The following is a 22,345-nucleotide window of genomic DNA, read 5'->3' as shown; positions in this document are numbered from 1 at the left end:
AAAGCAACATTCTCAAGCTGTGAATGGTGAGCTTCCAAGGGTAAAGCCACTTAGAACATGCCATCTTCCTGCCCCTGCTTCTTTTTTCTCCTTCTCTCTCTAGGCCAACTCTTTCTGGTGGATGACAATGGTCCATGGAGCAAACTTTGAGAACCTCTAGGGCAGAGGGCAAGGTTGCCCTGAGTTTCTTGCTGGGGACAGAGCTTGAAGTAATAATACAAAACCTCCTGCTGACCATCTCTGACACTACAGCTTTCTGGCTGCTCTGGTCATTCATCTTCCTAGGTAGCAATCAAGGCTTTTGCAGAGAATGCCACATCACCCCCCAGGGCCAGCATGAAGCTCAGTACAAGTAGATCTATCATTACATTTGAATTCCTGTCTTGGTAGTCAAAAGGCTCTCCTGACCCAGAGGTGCACCAAGTCAGCCTGGACCAGCTTCCTGGTAGGAGAGCTGCTACCGATGGAGATGTAGCTTAGTGGAAAGATAACTCCACCAAGAATCAGAAAATCCAGGTTCTTGGTCCCATCCCTGCCCATGAAGTGGGCAAATCACTGTTTCTCTCTGAGCCATGCTCCCTTCAACCATACAATAGAGAAGGTAGGACAAGATCTCTAAGATCCTTCCAGTCAAGTGATCCTGTGACTCTAGGTATTGGGGTAAGAAGGTGCCATTCTCTCTGAATTGCTCTAGGACTGATTGTCGCTTACTTTATCAAACATGAACCACCTGGAGAGAAGGTGCTGCTTCTCACCTCCTGACATGCACAGAAGGGCTGGTGGCTGAGACCATTAGATGTCATTATCCAACATCAACGTGCATATGAGGCTCAGCTCTAAATTGCCTTGATTTTAAATGTGGAAGGATTGGGACCCAGCTGTTTAAGTGTCTGGAAGAAAGTGGCTCCTGAAAGAAATCTCTCTGGCTTCTGCCCTATCTGGTCTGAGCCAATCCCATGTTAATTAGTAGAGGAAGGGGCTTGGGGTGGTAGCCAGAAGATCAGGCGAGCCTGCCACCTGGTTTGGTTTATGTTTCCATATGCCTGGCACATTTGTCAGCTTGGTCTGGCCTTTCTTTGAGATGAAAACCTGTACCCAAGTGATTTTTGCATGCTGTCACCTCACTGCTGGGTCACTGAACACATATATATAGCTTTATATGGATCCAACACTGATATATAATATTTCTAATTTGATAGGCATTGTTTCAAATGCTTTACAAATGTTAATTCTTTAATCCTCAAAGCAACCTTATGAGGTTTGGATGAGGAAAGCAAGGCACAGAGTGCTTAAGTAAACTGCCTAAGGTCACACAGCTAACAAGTATGGGAGCCAGGATTCAAATCCATGCTTCCACCCCTTGTTATGTTGTCTCTCATTAAAGCTATTTCTTGTGCATGTGTATTGTCTCTGGAGCTGGACTATAAGCAATGTAAGCAGAGAAGCTCTTTTTCCTTTCCCAATAGGGTCCTATGCCCAGTGGTGTTTATTTTATTTTTTTATTTTTATTTTTTTTGGTGAGAAAGATCAGCCTTGAGCTAACATCTATTGCCAATCCTCCTCCTTTTTTTTCCCCAAAGCCCCAGTAGATAGTTGTATGTCATAGTTGCACATCTTTCTAGTTGCTGTATGTGGGACGCGGCCTCAGCATGGCCGGAGAAGCGGTGCGTCAGTGCGCACCCGGGATCCGAACCCGGGCCGCCAGTAGCGGAGCGCGTGCACTTAACCGCTAAGCCACGGGGCTGGGCCTGCACAGTGGTGTTTAAATAAGATTTACCAACTAGATGATGAGATTGGGAGAAGAGGCCCTATCATTATCAAATGCGGCCCTGAGGAGGTGCTGGGTGCCTCTCAGACTCATGGCTCAGTTAATAAAATCTTGTTGCTGACTTGTTCAGAGAACTAGGAAAACTTATCACAATCTGTACACAGCTTCACTCCTCATCTGTGTCAGGTGGAAGGGTGACTTCCTGTGGAGGGACACGGGTTTTCTATGAGGGGTAGGACAGAGAGGTCAAGAAAGGAAAAGGATCAAAATCAGAGCATTCACTCTTCTTTCGGTAAGACTCTTTGTAGCTTCCCAACAGGCCAGAAACTAAACCCAGTAGACAGAGTAAGCTGGTGGTCAGAAGAGGACCCAGTCCAGAGTATGGACTCCAGCCTATCAAAGGGGTCTCCCTCTCCTGCCAGCTCCTCCCCCAAATCCTACTGCCTTATGAATGGGGGTCTATACCTAGGAACCCTTGTAGCTCCTCTCTTCTCTTAGAGATTTGGAGAATGATAATTACTCCTCTTCATTTTCTGAATTTAAACTCTAATGAAAAGAGCCACAGAAAGGAGGTAGACAGGGCAAAAAATATCAGCTTTATTACTGATAAGGCTAGTGTGGCAACTTGGCTTGACTCCTGGCCACAATCAAGCACACCAATACTTTCCCCCCAGACTGACATTTAAGGATGACCTGCCTAAGGGAACGTTCAGGTTTGTAGAGCAGATACACTCATCCAAGAAGTGTTGACCTTCACTGGAGGGCCAGAGAAAGAAAGAAAAATAGGCCTCCAAACTGGCCTCCTGATGCCAGCATGGGCCTTGGGCCTTGACTCCAGGAATACCGGCCATGTGGAGGAGTGGGCAAGGGCAGAGGACCCAGGTGGTACTGGGCCCCACGAGCTTGGCCTCCTCTCCCAACCTCACCAATCAGAGAAGTCAGTCACCTCTTCTCCCTTGGGAAGTAGGGTCTTGAAAAGTGGAGTTGGTATTCCTCTAAAGAGAGGAGAGAAGTTTCCTACCTTATGGGTCCCGACGGGAATGCTGAGGTAGGGAGAGAATGCCGTCCAACTTTCCCCTGGCCACACTAACTCCAAGACCCTAAAAGCTGTGACCTAGAGGCTTCTGGGAAACGTGATTTCAATGGAACTTGTCTAAACTGTTAAGAGCTGAGCCAGAGGGAGCATTTTAACTAACTAATTATTATTTTAAATAAATTGTAGCCTAGGAGTGTGGTGGAATATTTAAGAAGAGATTCCTAGGTTTTGTTCGGGGGCAGTGGGAAGGACACAGCCATTGGCATTCCTTCCTCCCCAGGGCCATAATTAGGAGGTCAAATATCATATTAAATTTACATTTTAACTTTACATAAAGCTGCACTTCATTCACAACAGAGTTTAGTTACATAGAGATATATAAAACGGAAATGTATTAATGACATGTGAAATCCTAAACTAGAATGAATAAATAAAGACTTGGCATACTGCTTCTGAAAAGTGGCCAACTCTAAGTCTAGGAGCAGTTTCATTTGATAGATGGATGTTAAAAGCCCTTTGAGGGGCAATGATAAGAACTGGGCAAGTTGACGGGTTGCTCCCTCAGCCTCAATCATTAGCTTCCCTGTGAGGCTGCTCTCGATTTCCCAGCAGAGAGAGGCCCCTTTCTCTGTACATCCTCAGTCTTCTCTGGCATGGCACCAATCTCTGCCTCCACCACTTGCCTGGGTGCCCCTTAAGGAGAGGGACCATACCTACTCTTATCTGTGTGTCCTGGGTGCTGGCACAATGCCTGGCATACAGTAGGCATTCAATCAATGTTTAGTGAGTTCAACTTAGTTTGAAAAGCAGATAATTAAGAAGTGTAATAGAGCTGTCTCCAAATATTTGAAAGACTGTTGGAGGAAGACGGTACTGACTTTAATTTATGTTACTTTAGCAGAGAGGACCCAAACCCAATAAGTCCAAGTTACTAGAAAACATATTAAGGTATAAAATGAAGAAGAGCAAAATAACAACTTCAGTAGCCAACAAGGAAGAGCCCCCCTGCCACCACGGAGGCTTTGACCCTGAGGAGAGATAGAAGATGAACTAGATTTCTCCTCTCTAAGATATTCACAATGAGGTAAGTGCCATCAAAATGGTACAAAGTGATGTTTGAGTTCAAAAGAGGAGTCTGGTTTTAGTTAAGATGATTTGAAAAGGTTTCTGGAAGATGCTGACTGTAAGTTGAGCCTTGAGGAAAGCACAGGGCTTCAGCAGGCAGTGAAAGGGGGCACGGAGGCAGGCAACGACAAGTGGTCAGGAGGGAGCACAGAATGTGTGGCTGAAGGCAAGTCTGAGACAAGACTGTGGCCAACGTCAGACTCTAGGCTGGGGACATCGGCCTTCATTCTGTAAACAACATGGAACTCAGGGTTTTTCCTCAGAGAATGACACGGTGATGGCGTATTTTAGCAAGACTGTATGGTGTAAATGTCAAATTTAGTGGAAAGTAGGGAAATGAACATTTACGAAATACTAATCCTCTGCCAGATGCTTTTCCTATATGTTATCTCATTTCATCCGCAAAACAAACCTACAGGGTAGGCAGCACTACCTCAATTTTACAGGTGAGAAAATGGAGGCTCAGAAGTTGGCAACTAAGTTGTGGGACAAGGATTTCCACCAAGGGCTAAATCACTGCCAAACTACTGCCATTGCACCAAGGGCCTCCATGGCACTCAGGGAATGGAAATGGGCCACAAAGAATAGTGCAAAGGAAATATTGGCAGATGTTGACAATTGATGGAAAGGTGCGAGTGAAACTGTAAAAGTGAAAAATGACTCAGAAGTGACTGACAGACTGATGTGCTGAGGAAGTCAAGAAAAGAAGCTAATTTCACTGGGGGAAGGGAAAGGATAGAAGCTGACATTTATCAGGTACCAACAGTAAGCCAAGTGTTTAGCACATATGCAATAAACATAAAGCATATTTACAAAGTATGTGGAGAAAAGACAAGTCTAGTTGAAGGCATGTTCCAGGTGCCAGAAAGGTGGACATGTTCAGTGAACAACTAAAAACATGAGCTGGAGCTCAGAAAAGGCCGTTCCATTCACAGGTGCCAGACTCATCTGTTCAGAGATAACTATCACTATGAGGGCAGGTGTTGCTGACAAGGGATCACTGTGGGAGATCAAAATTGGCCACCCTGAAATATATCTCTTTACCTTGATTATTTTCTCTGACAGACATTTGACCTCCCTCACTAACTGCATGAAGGAATTTAACTCGGTATGGACAGATTGGCAGGGTCCTCCCTAAGCCCATTCTTATCAAAGTTCTGTTTACCAAATATTTACGTTTGTAAAGGTATCTCCCTCTGTGTACTGGGAAGAGGGGGGAATAGCCTTATCTCTGGAAACTCTTATCAGGACGGAAGGAGAGGACTTAAAACTGCATACTCTTGATTACTGTCTCCCTCTCCACTACCCCCAATACCCTCCTTTGTCTTTATCTAAATCTATTTAAGGTGAAAAATCGCTGCCCTGTGTTAAGAAACTCATTTTCCCTGGTTTCTCTCATGTATACATATTACTAAACTTTGTTTGATTTTCTCCTGCTAACCTGTCTTTTAATTATTTGGCCAGCCATGAGAACTTTAAGGGAAAGGGTGGAGGGGGATTCTCCCTCTTCCGCAACATCATGTTTATAGGGAAAAAGAAAAGAGAGTTGGAGCGCACATTTACAGGTAGAGCAAAGAAAACAGAAAAGGCACAGAGAAAAGGAAAAATCATGAGTGTGCTGTCACAGAAGACAAGAGATGTGAGTTTCAGGAAAGATGGAGAGAGGTTAATCCCAGTGAGGTCAGGAAGAGGAGGTTCAAGGAGAGGCCACAGGAGGAGCAGCCAGGAGTAAGCATGTCTCCCAGAAAGCAGCTTCCATGAGACGGCGGGAACAGAAACCAGACTTAAGAGGTGAAGTGAGTTGGGGCTGAGCTATGGAAGTAATAAATAAGGATTATATTTTTTGCTACATGAGTCCCAAGCTTTGTCTGTTGTCTCAGAGTATAAGAAAAGATAAGAGCCTCAGCCAAAGAGGTTCATTTTCCTATTTCTTTAGGAAATATTCCTTGAACAGAATCAGCCTCATCTTTTCTGCCATCCCAAGACCAAACTCCCTTCGTTATCATGATGAGATGTCTTTGTGGGGCATATCTTAACCTATCAGGTCAAAGCTGCTGGAAGATCAAGAATGTGTTAACAAGTTACTTATTATTTGGGAGATAGTGCTCCATGATAATTAAAAACCCAGGCTTCAGAGGTACAGAGATTTGAGTTGGACTCTTTGGTCCGAGAACTACGTGACCCTGGGCAAGGTACTTAAACTCTCTAAGCAAGCGCCAGGAACTGCAAAGGAGGTAAGAGCCAGTGATAAACTGAGCACACATGAAAGAAAATGTAGGATGCGCTCATTCTGTGCCGGGCATGGTTCTTGGCATGTTACACACCTTAACACATTGAATTCTCACAACAATGCTACAAGGCAGGTCTTACTTTACAGATGGTGAAGCTGAGGTATAGAGAGGATAACTGTGCCTAAGGTTATAGAACTTTGATTCAGACTGACTCTGTGGTTGATCATCTGGACCTAATGCTGTTGTCAACACTTTGGTAGTAGAAGTGACTCCCTTTGTACCTTCTTTATCTGTCTTCCTCCAAACGAACGAACATCTACATGGATGTAAATGAATGTTCGTGAGTAAGCCTGTGAGTGCCTTGCAGGTTAAGTCCTCAGGCCTACTTCTTGATCCCTGGTGGCCTTGCCTAGGATCCTTTTCATTTCTCCCACAGGTCCCAGGAAGAGAAAAGAGTGGGGATTAGTCTGAAGATGGTAGACTAAGGCTCCACCATTTACGTAATTGCATGACTCTAAGTTTGTTTCAACTAGGCTCTCTGGCCCTAGTTCATTGTATGCAAAATTAGGGCTGGGAAGATGAAAAGAGATAATGTTTAAACAACATCTACCACTGATACAGCATAGATGCTCCGAAATGTGAGCTCTCACCTTCTCCCTCTCTGCCTCTTCCTCCTGCCTCTTCAAGGAGGTTTGAAGGTCAAATGAGACCTTAACCTTCCATCGGAGCTCTATGAACTGAAAAGTGTTACCTGAACCGTAATTACCCCCTTTCCACCCTGTTTTGGCGACCAGCACCTTCCTTCCTCAGGAATGTAGATGGGTAGATTGAAGATGTCCTTGTCCTCTTCGCTGCTGAAAATTCAGACACAGAATTCTTTTGGTTTTAATATTTTTCATTTTAAAGGTGTCAGTCATTAAAAGGAAAACAGCTAATTTATCCCACTAATTAGTTTAGGTGTCTGACTTCTCCCTAAGATTGTGAGCAACTCCAAGGCAGGGATGAGATTTATTTTATTGAGTAAAATACCTAGTTAAGTACAGTACCTAGTACTTAGCAGGTACTTAACAACTGGTTGTTTATTTAATGAACAATAGCATTGGGCAGGTTCTAATGGTCACTAACGTGGGGATGGGGCTTGCCTCTTTCACAGCCACATCTTGGACATCCTTGATCTTTTGATGGCTCCCATAAGTAAGGTGAGTGTATTTTCCAAACCCCAAATCAAGACACACAGTATGAGACATGATCTAACAGGAAAGTGTATTTGAAATCAGGAGACTTCCAGAATGCCAGGGAGGACAGCAGCTTTACATAGGCCCTCACTCTCCAATTATTTTATACTTGGGGATAAAATGCAAGTCATTACCCACCTATCCTAAAAGCCCAAGTTTGGTTAGAATGAATAGGTACATCCACTAGAGCAGAATTCATTTTATGGCCCCCCGCTCCCCCCACCTCCCGGGGCTGTCTTCATTAAGTCCTCCCCAGAATCATTCTCCCACAGGCTTTAAGGCCATCACCAGTCCCTTGTACAGTGTGAACAGCTGAAGAATTCAGGCTTGCCAGGCTCCTCCTGACCCCCACCCACAGGCAGGCATCATCCACAGTGAGGTGCAGGGGTGGGGCCCTGGGCCCAAAGGTGTGCCTGACTGTGCATTGTGGGGGCTGCCTGGCCCTGCTCTCCAGCTCTCTGATCTGGGCCAGTTCTCTAAGTCAGCTCTCCAGTACCCAGAAGGAGCTGGGGCCCTAATTCCAACTCGTCTGCTGGGGATGCCCTCTCACTCTATCTCAGGGGCTCTCTATGTCTGGTCTGGGCTGGTTTTCCCTGGTGCCTGGTACTCTCGCTTCAATCCCATCCCCCAGGCCCTGTACACGTAGTGCATCTCAGCCATCCAAGTAGTAGGGGTAACAAGGAGCCTCTGGAGGACAGAGACCCCTTCCCCCAATCTCTGGGTCGGGCTATTTTTGATGCCACTTCTCACCTGTCCTCAACTCTGCTGCCCACCCCGACCCCACCCTACCCCAGACAGAGAGAGGAAATTCCTCCTCACTTACACCTGCTCCTCCTTCTTAATTGTTTCCCCAGGAGAGCTTCTAAGTCCAATAGGAGGGGTCTCTCCATTTATTTCAGGAACAGCATTTTTCTTCTTTTCTTTGATTTATGACTTGTTCCAAGGGCCAGAAGCTTGCTTGACAAGTTCCCTTTCTCTGAAGCTTGCACACCTCTATAAGAATATCCCAGAAGAGCCACAGAGAGGGAGGCTCTAGAAGTTGCTTTAGAAATTACCTAAATTTCCATGGTAATCAAGCACTGTGGAGTCACCGCCACATTCTGGGTCTGTTTCCACTGAAAAGGCTGTTGGAGAAATCTGTTCTTTCTCAACAGACACCCTAGTAATGGAGATGGTCTTCAAGCCACCCTGCCCTCTCTCTCTTCTCTTGCCTGCCATTCCCTCATCCCACTCTTGCCACTCAAGACCATGGCATGGAAGCAAGGGACCCTAATTTAGTGCAGTGGTGTTGTATTTCCACCCCAAGAAAGACAGGGTCTTGTTACCATGGCAGGAGGAGACCTTAGGGTATCAGGGTCCCAGCGTGAGTCTGGACTATATTCACTCAATAATTCAGACGTGTCTGAGCATGGCTGTGTTGGAGGGATCAGGTCATCCAGGAAGGCACCAGGATGTGGAGAAATCATTCATCCTGAATGAGACTGCAAACCATCCACCCCACACTCAGCCTAGACACAGAACCAAAACCACACCTCACTGTCTATAGTAACCTAACTTTGCTATATCCTTGCCTCCTTTATACTCCCGGGACTGTCCTGCCCATGTAAGCAGTGTGATTGTTCATTAAAGAACTTCCCAAAAGATACATCAACTCTTCCATTGAAAGCATCAACGGTGTGTGCTCAAAGATTTTTTGAGTCCTGCACCTCAAAATCCTCATCTTGCTGTTTCCACCAATTCTGGGTGTTATCGGTATTCTCACCCAATCTTAACCAAATATCTGCATTGAAATAATGGCCTTAAACCAAACTTTCCTCTCTCAGTCAATTCTGACCGTACCTTCCCCATTCTGAGACCCTGCCAGTTTTGCAAGGTGGTGTTCTCTCTTATCGCAGTAAGCAATAAACTCAGCTTTGTCTTATTAGCAGGTTGAGTTGGCAATGTTTGGGGAGCCAGCTTTTCACTCAAGGAAAGGAGAACACATGTTTTATGTGATTACTCAATCAAAGACTAGGGGTGATTTTAAGCACAGCAGACTTGGCCTGAGTTAGGGAGAAGGAGAGCTGCACGCAGAATAAAGGAAAGATCTGATTTCTCAAGATCTCTGGGAGCCCCTACAGCAAACGGCTATGGTGTCTGGGGATCAGGGAGCTAGAGCGTGGCCAATGCTGGAGGCAGAGCTGGCCTCGTGGGCCAATGCAGTTGTGTGCTTGCTTTAATGCTCTGTTGCCTCTGTCTTGAAATTCTTAATAATGTTTGAATAAGAGGTCCCAGGTTTTCATTTTGCACTGGGCCCCACAAATTATGTAGTTGGATCTGGTTGGAGGGGAGAAATGCCCCCAGGTAGGGGGGACTGCAACACCTTCAGGGGGCACATGCCAGTCCCCCTACCCTGACCTGGCCACCCAGGCGTAGATACCACGCCCCCACTCGCTGGAACTGGGCATGGCGGGTTGTAAAAGTCCCAGCTGTAGGTACCACAGAAGGAAGCCAGACCCCTGATAAAAGTCACACAATATCAAATGATTGCCCAAATGATCACCCAGGGGAGAAGTCCAGAGCATTCTATGAAATGGATAGAAGGCAGGGCAGAACGAGGATTGATGCCCCTTCAACCAATCAAACCCTTACGATGGCCTCCAAGACCCTACATGGTCTGCCCACCTTTGTGGTATATCTCCACCTCACTCCACTCCTGTCACAATCGTCCTCTTGCTCAATTTCTTCAGGGTCAACAGGCTCAGTCCCATCCCAGGGGCCTTATACTTGCTGTTCTTTTTGCAAGGACTGATCCTATCCCACGTCTTCCTATTGTTACTACCTCCCTTCATTCAAGCATTTGTTCAAATGCTACCACCTCTGAGAGGCCTTCCGTGTCCACCACTGCCCCTTCATCTGCAAGGATGCCCCTCATCACTATCTCCCTCCCAGCTTTATTTTTCTCCATAGTTCTTATCACCTGACATCGTGTCAGATATTTATGGTACTTGCTTTTTGTCTGTCTCTCCAACTAGAATGTAAGCTTCATGAGGACTTGATCCTATTCCGCACTATATCCCAAGTGCTTAAACAGTGTCTGGTACTTAATATGAATTAATATAATTTGAATGAATGAGTAGGGTGGTGATTAGCCAGATAGATGTTATCTGTTCAAGAGAATTCATCTTTATCAACCCACAGCATGTGCGTCTTTGCATGGTGTTAGTAGTGATAGTATGGGGCTGCTCAAAGCAGTATCACTGAAGGTGATTATTAAAAAAAGAAGTATCTCAGTAGCTAAAATAATATCTAAAAATTTATTAAGAACAATGCCAGGCATTGTCCTAAGGCCTTCACATGGGTTAACTCTGTAATTCTCACAACTATGCTTCGGGTAGGTACTATTAAATAATTAGCCCTCTTTTACAGAGGAGAAAGTTAAAACAATACACGAAAGGCAGTTATGTAACTCTCCCAACGTCACACGGCTAGTCCAAGGCTCCTGGTCCTGGAATAGTTCTCCATGATAAAACTACGGTTTTATGAATCTACTTCTTGAACAAGGACTTTAACCCCCACTTAGTGGGCAGGGAATGGAAGGTGGCTCACGGGCAAGTGTAGGCAGGGACATCCAAGAGACGAGGGTTGGTTCTTCCCAAAGATGCCTTCACCAACCACCCTCATTTCCATCTCCTCCCAGGGTCTGTTCTGTCTTAGCATTTCTCTCTGGAACCTCAATGACAAAGCCTCCCCCTGCTCCAGAAAATATGTAGCACTTTGGTTTTCTTGAATGTTTGGGCAGGCAGGTTATACAAGGCATTCATTGACCAGATTGGGTTTATAGGGCCAAGGCTGCTTCCTGGTGTCTTCTGAAGCACAAATCTGTAATGGAGGCAGGTCCCATTGGGTGGCAAGAGTGTAACTCCTTTGGGGTCTGTTCCAACTCTAAGGTGAAAATGAAGCCCCCCTGCTGCCTGGATTGCTGGAGTGATTAATCCTGGCCACTCGTTCCACATTAGGCAAGTGTGGATGTTATTTCCTAATCCTCCTAACAATGTGTCTCCTCCCCTAAATGTCTTTGTTTTGAATGTAATTGTCAAACACTAATAAATATTCAAAAATGCACCTTCCAAAGGGCAAGACATGTTCCAGGGTATGAAGTAGTTTACGAATCTCTGCTTTGGATTCTGAAAGAAAGGTTGTAAGACAGAAATGAGAAGAGTTGTGATGTTCTAGTGAACTACAAAGAGCCGTTTAGCAGGGTAAGTCAATGGGTTTTATGCCCTTGGTTGGTCGTGACAGATTATGGACACTTCTCTGCCTACTAGAATGGACTTCACTTAGGGTGCACATATAATAGTAACAGCCACCATTTTTTGAGGGTTTCTTATAAGCGTTGCATCATAGTAAGTCATTGGCTTACTGAACTTATTCTCCCTCCCCAGAATATACAATTTACATGGTCTCCCTTCTCTTTCCCCTGAGTCATGAAGTTTGAGTCATAGTGCCTTCTGGACTTACAGATAAACATACCTAGCCATGTTTCCAAGTAGTGTTGAAGCTGGGAATGACAGTGGGGAGAGGCTGATGGGGAAACCTGGATGTTGTTCTACTTCCTGGTAGTCTCTAAAATCACTTTGCTCCCTAAAAGAATAGTCCTCCAGGCAAGACACCTATGCCTGGGACTTTTCATTTTAGGCTTCTAAGTTTCCCGAATTGCTGGGCTTTTATCATTGTCTTTGTCTATCAGAAGAGGGGTATCTGGGGGTTCACTGCACAGCTGAGCTGCTCTCTGATGAGCCTGGAGGAGGGGGAGCCATTGGCATCACTGGTTTGCAAATCACTGCAATCACTCGAACCTGATAGCTTGAGCTTCTTTAGGGCATTCTCTTCATGCTCCCTGACTGACTGAGAAGGTAGAAAAGGTTACACTGACCACAGGTGGTGAGAAAGGATCCTTAATGATTGCCTTTTCCTATTACCACTCGTGCCCTCAATTCTGGCCACCATCTCCTCCATACGCCCCTTTGTGCTTTGAGAAGGGAGGAACAGAAAAGGAATGGAGTGAGATTCTGGGAACACTGGTACAGGCTTAGAAGCACAGAATTGGAGCCATGCTAGTGTGGGAAGACGCGTGGGTGGCACAGGGGGTCATGGGCTGGGCTCTGGCTCCAGTTCTGCCACTCACTAGCTGGGTGGACTAGCACAAATGACATAACTACTCTTATCTGGAAACACAAGAATGTCAAACTGGGTGGTCTCTAGATCTCTTCCATTTCTAACATTCTAGGAGGTCAAATTAAAGACAGAAAGCTCTTCACAAATTCATGTATAATTCATACTCTACTTCCAAAAGGAATTTGAGACATTTTATATCAAAAGTACATAAACCCTAGGACTGCTCAGATAAACATAAAAAAAGGATAAGGAATCCCATGGAAGGGGAGAAGATCAAACCAGGAACGGAAGATAAGATAGGGCACTTTCCTGACGGATTGCTGCTCTACCGAGACAAAATAAAACACTTTCTCTCTGTTGCACATAATTCACTTTAGCAATGCATGCAGTCAGCAGATATTGAGAGTGCGACACTGTTCCCAACACAGGGATTCCTTGGAGAACAAGGCAGATAAGGTTCTGGAGCTTATGGGGCTTCCCTCTAAGTGGAGGAGAGAGAAAATGAAAAAATAGAGAATGTTAAAAATACTGCAGACACCTAGTACCCAGATCTTGGTTTCTAATACCATTCTCCAATAAAAGGAACCAGCTCTTCTTAGAGAAATGGCTGATTCTAGGACTGCGGCAGGAAATATACAGGATGAGCCCAGAGCACCCTGTAGAGCTAAAAACTAAGAAAGTGCTCAAAAAAACAAAAACTACCAACAAAAAACAAACAAAACTCCACATTGGTAGGAGTATGTCAAAGGGGCACGGAAGCCAACTGAAAGAGCTCCCAACGGCCAGTGCCTGAAAAACTGGAGCAACAAAATAAATACAGTATTGGATTATAACCCAAAGGAAAAAATAGATACCCATGAGTCCACATTGATAACAAATGATTGAATAAATCAATAAATGGGGAAGAAGAGTCAAGTATCCCGTGTAGAGGAATTCCAAATAACTTATGTAGATACTCCATCCTAAAGGAGAGGGAGCCTCACTCCTCATCCCTCAGGTGTGGGCTATGTCTAGTGACTTCCTTCCAAAGAGGAAGGGATGGAAACAAGGAAAAAACAGTAACTTTCCAGCAGAGAAACCTGATACACACTACTGCAACCAGGTGATCAGGGCAACTTCAGCAGGGTGATAGGATGTACCCTTGACATGATCTGATGTAAATGCCACTTCACCTGTGTGATCCTCCTCCCCCAAACCCATAATCCATCTACTCATGAGAAAAACAACAGACCAGTTCCAATAGAGGGCAGCCTACAATATGGATGACCAGTTCTCCTCAAAACTGTTGAGGTCATCAAAAACAGGAAAGTCTGATAAACTGTCACAGCCAAGAGGAGCCCAAAGAGACAAGACAACTAGATGTAATGTGGTATCCTGGATGGGACCCTGGAACAGAAAAAGGACATCAGGTAAAAACTAAGAGAATCTGAATAAACTATGGACATTAGTTGACAATAATATACCAATATTTATTCATTAATTGTAACAAATGTACCATACTAATATATTAATAATAGGGGAAACTGTAGGCAGGGGCAGAGGGTAGTATGGGAACTCTCTGTACTATCTGTTCAATTTCTCTCTCTCCTGCTGGCCTTGAATAAGCAGGCTTCCACGAGTCCGACAGCTGCAAGGAAATGAATTCTGCCAACAACATCATGATCCTGGAAGAGGACCTCAGCCCCAGATGAGACCCCCAGCTCCGGCTGACACCTTGTTTTGTGAGACCCTGAGCAGAGAACACAGTTAAGTTGTGACTGGAATTCTGATCCATGCAAACTGCGAGATTATAAATGTTTAAGCTGCTAGAAAAATCAACCCAAAACAAAACACAATAACAACAACAAATATTTCAAAAAGTAGTGAGTGTGCTGTAGAAAATTAATTAAAATGTGGAGTGACTGGATGGCCTCATTAAACTGGGTGGTCAAGGAAGCCCTCTCTGAGGGGGTGACTTTTAAGTTGGAATCTGAATCCGAGGCAGGGGCAGCAGGAGGCACTGGCCGGGAAAGCACCATGGGCAAAGGGACCAGCCAGCACCAGGGCCTTGAGGTACAACTGTGTGTGTTCTAGGACAGAAAGGCAGTGAAGTGAGTGTAGGGGAAGGAACAGGACAGGGGTGAGAGGGGAAGTAGGAGCTAGATTACACAGGACTTCCGCTATGGAATGAATACTTGTGTGCCCCTGAGACTCACAGTTTGGAATCCGAACCCCCAACGTGATGGTATTAGGAGGAGGGGCTTTGGGAGGTGATTAGGTCATGAGAGTGGCACCCTCATGAATGGTATTAGTGCCCCTATAAAAGAGGCCACAGAGAGCTCCCTCACTCACCTCTTCCACCACATGGGGACACAGCAAGGAAGCATCATTAGGAACCAGAAAGTGGGTTCTCACTAGACACTGAATCTGCTGGCGCCTTGATCTTGGACTTCCCAGCCTCCAGAACTGAGAGAAATAAATTTCTGTTGTTTATAAGCCACCCAATTTCTGGTATGTGTTATAGCAGCCCAAGCTGACTAATACAGCTTCCAAAGAAGGGTAAGGAATTTGGATTTTAAGTTCAACATGGAGCCTGTGGAGCATTGATAGTGGATGAGTGACATATCTGATTTATAGTTTTTAAAAAATTATGCTAACTGCCCTGTGAAGGACTGATTGCTGAGTGCCAGAGTGGACTCAGGACATCTAGATAGGAGGCTCCAGAATTAGCCTGGACAAGAGCTCAGGGAGGTTTAGACCTGGGTGATGGCAGAGATGACGGAATCTTCCAAGAGTGTGGGAAGATATGTGAGAACGGTGCTGATGGGGTGGGGCATGCGCTGGATGTTCACACTCATCTTGTAGGTCTGTGTCCATGAGGCGGCTCTGAGGTTCACCCAGCAAGTGAATTACCAGTAACTATAGCAGTCACATGCTCCCTCATCATGCAGTCTTTCCCCCATGTCATCCTGTTCCTGTGCTTCTGAACACTACTGATGACTCATCAAGACACTTGTCTCTGGCAGTTGCTGGCACCCAAATGGTGCTGTGCCAGCCTGGGCCAGATTCTCCCCTGGAGGCCCTGCCAAAGGGGAAACTGGATCCCACCCACTGCCCCCAGCCTCCTGGCCCGCCAGAGCTGCCCTCCTTAATTAATTGCCTCCTCTGGGTTGAGTGTTAATTAAACAATTTGTTGCTAGTTATTTCACAAGTTGTGGGATGCCCTCTCTTTAACCTGGGAAATAGTTAAACCTGGAACACAGCAGTGACCACTTTGAGCCATCTTCCTTCACACCAGAACAGAGAAAAGGTTGTTAACAGAATTCTTCCATTTTTATTTTGGCCCTGGTACTTTCATCTAAAGTCAACTCTGATTCCATCTTTGGACTCGTGACTCCAAAGTTACCTTTTTCATTCTTGCCAACACCTCCTTTTCTACCCACTCACCACACCCTTGCCTGGCCAGCTCCTGAGCACTGCTGCTGGTCCCCACCAGCTGTTCTCACTCATCATCCATTCCAACCCCTCGGGCACCTGTCCGTGCTCAGTTACAGATGCTGAAATCCACTCTGGGTGAAAGCTAAGGACATAGGCCTTTTTGTCTCACTTTGCCATAAATATCTGTAGTTTGAATGACTGTTTTGCTGTGTTCATGCAGTGGCTGTCACAGGTAGCTGACTCTCCAAGCTCTTCAACAGGTAAACCCTAGAAGGTCAACTCCCGGAAGGCAGGGACTGCTCAGGTTCTGGGAGGGGTTGGTGCTGGCTCTCTTTGGCACACAGGGTTCTATAGGTCAAGGCATCATTTCAGGGTTGACACCCCAGCCTCTCAGTTTAGCTCTCTCTGCTGAGCAGGGATGGAAGCTTCTCTTCCTGAGTCTGCCCCTTCTCTAGCTCCTAACCAAACCAAACTCACAGGGTCAGCAGACGGCAGCTGCTCTGGGCATCTGGACTCCCATGGCTATGTCTAGCCTAGTTGGAAAGCACACTAACTTGAGAAGGAGAGTCCTCCCACTCCAAAGAGCTTTGTCTTCCCAAAAAGACCCCTGTTCAAGGGATAAGTTCTTAGTGGCTTTGTCCTTCTTCCCCTCCTATTGGGGCCTGGCCTGATGGTACCCATGAGGTGTATGGACACCATATCCCTCCCCAGCCTCTTTTAGGAAGGTAGGGCTCTACCTACGGACACAGGTAATAAATCTCCAGGGTGGACAGGATGGTTTCGTTCCAACCAGGACAAGGCCCCACTCAGCAGAAATAGCTCTTAGAAGAGCAACTTCCCCAAAGCTCTTCTTGATGCTAACATTTTATCATGAACTATGGTTTTGTCGTTTGAAAAAGTAGAGTACATGTCCTGGAATAGCAGATTTAGCTGGGCCCCTCAGTGGTCAGGGCTCAGATAGGTCTCCACAGTAGTAACTGAAGCCCCGTTACAGCACTTCCCCATCTCTTGCTGCATAGGGCTTGGAAAAATAGTCATAAGAGCTGGGGGAGTGCAGGGAAGAAAGAAACAAATCATGAGAGGTCTTGGCCAACTGGTTCCTCCCTAGAACCATAACATTTTAGGGCTGGAGAGGACTTTAAAGTTCATCTATTGCAGTAGCTCTCAGCCCTGGCTGCACATTAGGATCACTCCCAGAAGTTCCGCTTGGATTGGTCTGGTGTGGGGCCCAGCATCAGTATGCTTTAAAAGCTCTCCAGGTGATTCGAATGTGCAGTGATTGAGAACTACTACCCAGGCGAAAGGTAAGCAATGGTCTCACTCATTGACCCTGTAGGGAGGGGCCTCAGATTCCTCATCAAGCCCAAGGGCTTTCAGACTGTCTTCTCCAGAGCCCTAGGCTTCTCGGAGGTCCCTCAGAAAGTGGGGAGCAGGGCTCCATGCATCCTCCTGCCCCTCACTGTCTGTCCCCACACTCCTTTCTGGGAGAGAGTTCCCACTCAAGGTCTCAGGTGAGCAGGAAGTGTCACAATGACCCCCCCCCACTCACAGCTGTTGGCCCAGCCATTGTCACTCAGTTCTTCCCATTTATTTTCTGACCAGTGGTGTGGGCCAGTCACATTCTCTCTCTTTCTCTGGAAGCTGACTTAAGCAGCCCAGAGGGAAGTTGTCAGAGTTGAAGTGTCCTGGAAACTTAGCACCTGGGCAGGATGTGAGCTATGTGCCTGGCCTGGAGAGAGGGGAGAGAGGAGACCATGGGCAGGGAGCTGCAACACCTTGAAAGAGGTAGGGATGAAAGAGAGTCAGCTCCCTAAGCTCCCGGATTCCTGCTCTGCCCAAGGGCTGTTTGCTCAGCTTTTCTTGGACTCCTGGGAGACCTCTCTAGAGCCTTAGAAAAGCCTCGTTTAACTGGAGCCTGTCTTTGTATAACCAAAAGATTCTTAGAGAGAACCCTCACTACAAACAGAGCCACTCCACTTTTATCTTTTTCCATTTCAGGGTCCACGGAAGATTTTGATTGGAAGGTGGAAACAAAAAGATTCCACCGCTGCTAAAACAGAGTCGGGGAGTCTGGGGCTAGTTTGACTCCCAGGTTCACTGAGGAGGATGCCCAGAAGTGGAAAAGGTGAGTGTGGTTGGTTTTGTGGGCCTCTGTCTCTGTGGGAGACCAGAAGGAGTGGTGTGGGAACTGCTGCCTGTGCCCTCCCTGCCCGAGTCTGCCTGAACTGCAGGTGTGGGACCCAACTGCCAGGCCCTAAGACGAATCCTGCCTTTCTCCTCCTCTCCCAACCCACAGCTCACCAGCTCCCAGAGACCTCTCTGCACACCTAGAGGGACAGCCACCCCCTTTCCCAACTTGACCCACTCCACCTCCCGCCTCTGCTCGGAAACCCAGAGTCAGGCTGGCTGTTCACCAATGGGACCTGAGTTGGGCACATGCTCATGGTGCCTAAAGTCTAACCGGCATTTGTTTCCATCTGTAGGACTCACCTCCTTTCTTCCCATAAATATTTCCAATTCCCCTGTCCAAGCCCAATTCTCCTCCACCTAGTGCCACGCCACTCAATGACCCACTTTTCTCTGAGGAGTAGACTACGATGGGCATACCCAATGGTTAGCTCCAGCTTTGGATTGAGACTCAAACCAGGAGACCAAACAGCACACTCTAGCTCTTCAAGGAGAAAAGAGGCCCATGGTTCTATGGCCATGACAATAACAGAGAGTGAGGGAGACAGATCTAGCCTTGAGAGAAGGTCTGGCCCTGTCCCACCATCTTTGGAGTGGAAAAGGGAGCAGCATCAGGACCCATAAATCAAGGGTGAAGATGGGTTTTGAAGGGAAACTGCCCAGATAGCACCTGCTTCCCACACCCAAAGTCTAGTGTGTGTATAAAATGCCTGAGTGTTTCCTGGGTTCATGCTCGCTCCAGGTCTGACACTTCTCTCAATGCCATAGCCGCACAGTCTCTCCCACACCAGTTAGTCAGACCCCCAGGGGTAACGACTATGCCTTATCAGCCTTTGCATCCCCAGCAGCTGGCGCAGTGGTGAGTGGCGTGTGGCTAAGAGGAGCTCAAAAAAATGTCTGATGAATGAATGAGTGAATGAGAAGAGACCCCCCAGAGTCACAGCCTTCATCCGCCATGACTCCTCGCCATTCTCCTAGAATCCCAGTAACCAGGACCCATCTATGCCCACAGCCCCTCAAGCCTGCAGCCTTACCTCCCATGAGGAAGAGAAGCCCTGCCACATACTGCATAAGGCCTCGGTCCCAGCAGCAGCCCAGCACGCCGATGATCCAGCCGAAGAGGATGATGGCCACCGCCATGCCCATGAAGCCGGCCGTCATCCTGCGCAGGTCTGTGGGGAAGCAGGCAGGCAACAGTTAGCATCAGAGCCTGGAACTCAGGGTCAGGGTGCATCCCAGCCCTGGGCAGAGCGGGGAGGGTGGGGCACTGCAGCAGCTGGAAGGCAACCTGCTCTTTTCAGATAGGTTTGTACACCAAGCTTCCTTTGCAGAGGAGAGAGCCCTCGATGGTGACTAAATCCTTGTGTGCAAAAACATGCCAGGCCAGCTTGGTCCGTAAGCACAGGGAGAGGTCATCATCATAACAGTTGTCTCTTGAACATCTCCTTTGTGCCAGGTGCAGCGCTGTCCTTCGCAAGCATCCGTCTCAACTTTCTGAGACAGGTACTGTCTTTATCCCTACTTGCCAAATGGAGCCACTTGCTGAAAGCCGTACAGCTAGTGAGTGGTGGAACAGGGCATCAACCCAGATCTGTATGGCTCCCGGGACCTAACCACAGCATCATTCACCTCTCAGGGAGAAAAGGGCCCTAAGAACTGGGTGGGGTCTCAGCAGTCTGGCTGCACCTGCCAAGAGCCCACTCCCTTCCCTTCAGGGTTTTGCTGGTCTCTCCAGGAAGTCATGTGAGGGGGAAGCCGCCCACGTCCTGTCCTTCCCCTCCAGGTAGGTTCCCAGGGGCTCAGCATTCCTTGAACGTGGGGTTGTGGAGTGGGGAGCCACAGCTCCTGTTCTCAGACAGAGCCCCTAAGCAGGCCCCCTCAGCCCCTCGACCCCAGGTCAGCCCAGCTTTCGAGGTCAGGCCCCTCCCTGCTCCACAATGCCCTGACCCTGCCAGACAAAGCCTGGCGCGGGTGCAGGGTGGAGGAGGGCTGTCTGGAAACATGGTATTTTTAGCGGAAGGAAGAGGGCAGAGCCACTGTCACGGCTCCGTCAGCCTCACTCAGCATTTTGCTTGGCTCAGCTTCCTCCTGGCTCCCCCACTGTCCTCCAGCCATCCCCCACCCCACCAGTCTCACCCTCCTTCCCTGGAATCCAGCATTCTTACTTCCTCCTGGGTAACACCGCACCCCCTTTTCATGGGCTCCTTCCATCCTGCCCCAGCACCCACCCACCCGCAGCTCCCTGGCCACCTCTGCCACCTGTGCAGAGTCCATCCACCTACATCTGAGTCTATCCACCAGCCCCACCAATACGGCTCCAAACAGCAGCAAAGCCATTTGCCAGGGCCTCTGCCCTAGGGGTGAGGGGTGAGGTGGGGTGGATTGCCAGAGCAGCCTGGTGGACCCCATGGGCATTCCTCTCTCAAAAGAAGGGAAGGGGTGTGAGGGTGGCAGGGAGGGTACCTGCCAGCAGACTGTAACACCCTGTGCAAGCGCACACAATCTCTTCTCATCCCCGCGAAACAAATACCTCCCAGGTTTCTGTGAGAACACCTCACGATCCGCACACCTCATGAGGGCGTCCCATCCCCTCTCCTCCTCTCTCCAGTCACCCCCGGTCCTGAGCCACGGCAGGTCCTGGCACAGTTTGGCTTGAGGCCTCCCGGCCCTCTCCCCTCAGTAGAGGGATCTGGTCCATGCTCCTCGTCCTGACACTGAGGACCAGACACTGCAGCCCCCAGCCCAGGAGGAGGCTGGTTGGGGCGTGGGGAGGGAGAGGCAAAGGAGAGCAGCAGCTGAGCCTTCCCCTGAGGAGGAGGGGCCTGGACAGGAGGCAGGGCAGGGCCCTGTCACAGAGGCAGAAATCCACCAAGAGCCACCTGAGCAGGTTCCCGCTCCACCCAGTTCTCCTCCATCCTCCCCCACTCCCCCGGGAATGCCTGCCCCAGCCAGGTCACGTAATACTCATTACAGTCATTTACGTGAACTGCCAAGGACACGTAATCATCATGCCCCACTGCTCCTATCACCAAATGTGTCAGAGAAAACTTTGTGGAGAGCACTGTTGGATCACAGCACTCAAACGTGCCCATGCTGCCTGAGCAGGCTCCTTGCTTATCTGCTCAGTCATCCACAGCCAGCCTGAAATAAGGGAAGGAACATTCCTGCCAGTTGGGCCCACAACTACCTATGGTCCTCCTCGCCCCTCCATCTCCCTCAATGCTTTCCCCTCTGCCACCAGCCTTAGTTCCCTCTGCCTTTGCCATCACATCACAACGCTCAGGGAGCCGGGTCTGAGCTGCCTCCTCAGTGGAGAAGGGTCCCCTCTTGACGTGTGAATCTGTTGGGACTGATTCCTGGAAATGGGATACTCTGCTACCGATGCTTTGTCTACTCTCCACTGTAGTCGAGGGCAAGGAGGCGGTGGGAGTGGGAAAAGAGAGGCCAGGGTATTTTCAGTGTAAAAGAAGTTTACATCCCTTTAAACAGGTCGGGAAATTTCTCTTCTATGTCCCTGTGAAACCACTGGTTCCCTTTCCAGGGGAAATCCTGCCCCTTCTGCAGCACTAGAGACAGATAACCCTGCTGAAGCCAGAGCCCCTCCCTGCTGCACTTGGCCTTGCTCATTGGAGGGCCTCCCTGCTCCCCGGGGCTCTGCAGACCCCCAGGAGCACAGGTACTGCCTGGAGGATTGATGGATAATGTGCACGTAAGGTGTGTCCACCTGGGCCAAGGCTGGGAGGAAAGGAAACGGTAAATGCAAATCAGAAAAAGAGGGAAGGTTATCGTTGGAGGAGGAAAGCAGAGTGATTTACTTAGAAGAAAACAGAGGAAAAGGCAGAAAGGCAGGGAAATGGAGAGAATAATTCCTCTTCCAAAAGTTCCAAGATCAATAGTCATCTGTGTCCCAGGTCAGGGAGGGGCTGTGGCCTCTTACACAGACTAGGTGCGCATTGCTGTCCCCCAAGGGCTTTGTCAACAAATCTGAGGGTCCTGTTAAATTGCTGATCTGGAAAGAAGGACGAAAACTAGAGGTCAGGCCTGAGTATTTTCACTGACCCAGGAGGATATTCGCCATCACCCCGTGAGCCTGGTTTTGCAGAGCCGTGCATGTACGGCTGGTTATTTTGTCCTTACATTTATGTGGCAACTCAGGGCAGCTGCAACAACCTATAAGGTAGGTAGGACA

General features: G+C 47.9%; 1 protein-coding gene across 2 annotated transcripts in view; it reads right to left on the bottom strand.

Annotated features, from left to right (window-relative positions):
* Window positions 1-22,345, bottom strand: part of TMEM178B (transmembrane protein 178B) — a 347,385-nt gene that overhangs the window by 20,793 nt on the left and 304,247 nt on the right. The window contains exons 3-4 of one of the 2 annotated variants that reach the window (XM_087431804.1): window positions 19,191-19,328; window positions 14,050-14,281 (exon numbers count right to left, since the gene is read on the bottom strand). In XM_087431804.1, coding sequence (XP_087287930.1) covers window positions 14,124-14,281; window positions 19,191-19,328 — 296 coding nt within the window. In that variant the 3' untranslated portion in view covers window positions 14,050-14,123. Of the gene's footprint in view, window positions 1-14,049; window positions 14,282-19,190; window positions 19,329-22,345 lie in introns of those variants that run through there. The other variant, XM_004430688.3, reaches the window with a different exon arrangement.

This window comes from Ceratotherium simum, chromosome 1 (genome assembly GCF_057802395.1).
Source record: "Ceratotherium simum simum isolate JZ-2026a chromosome 1, ASM5780239v1, whole genome shotgun sequence".
Taxonomy (NCBI): Eukaryota; Metazoa; Chordata; class Mammalia; order Perissodactyla; family Rhinocerotidae; genus Ceratotherium; species Ceratotherium simum.
This window is presented reverse-complemented; position numbering and strand designations above follow the sequence as displayed.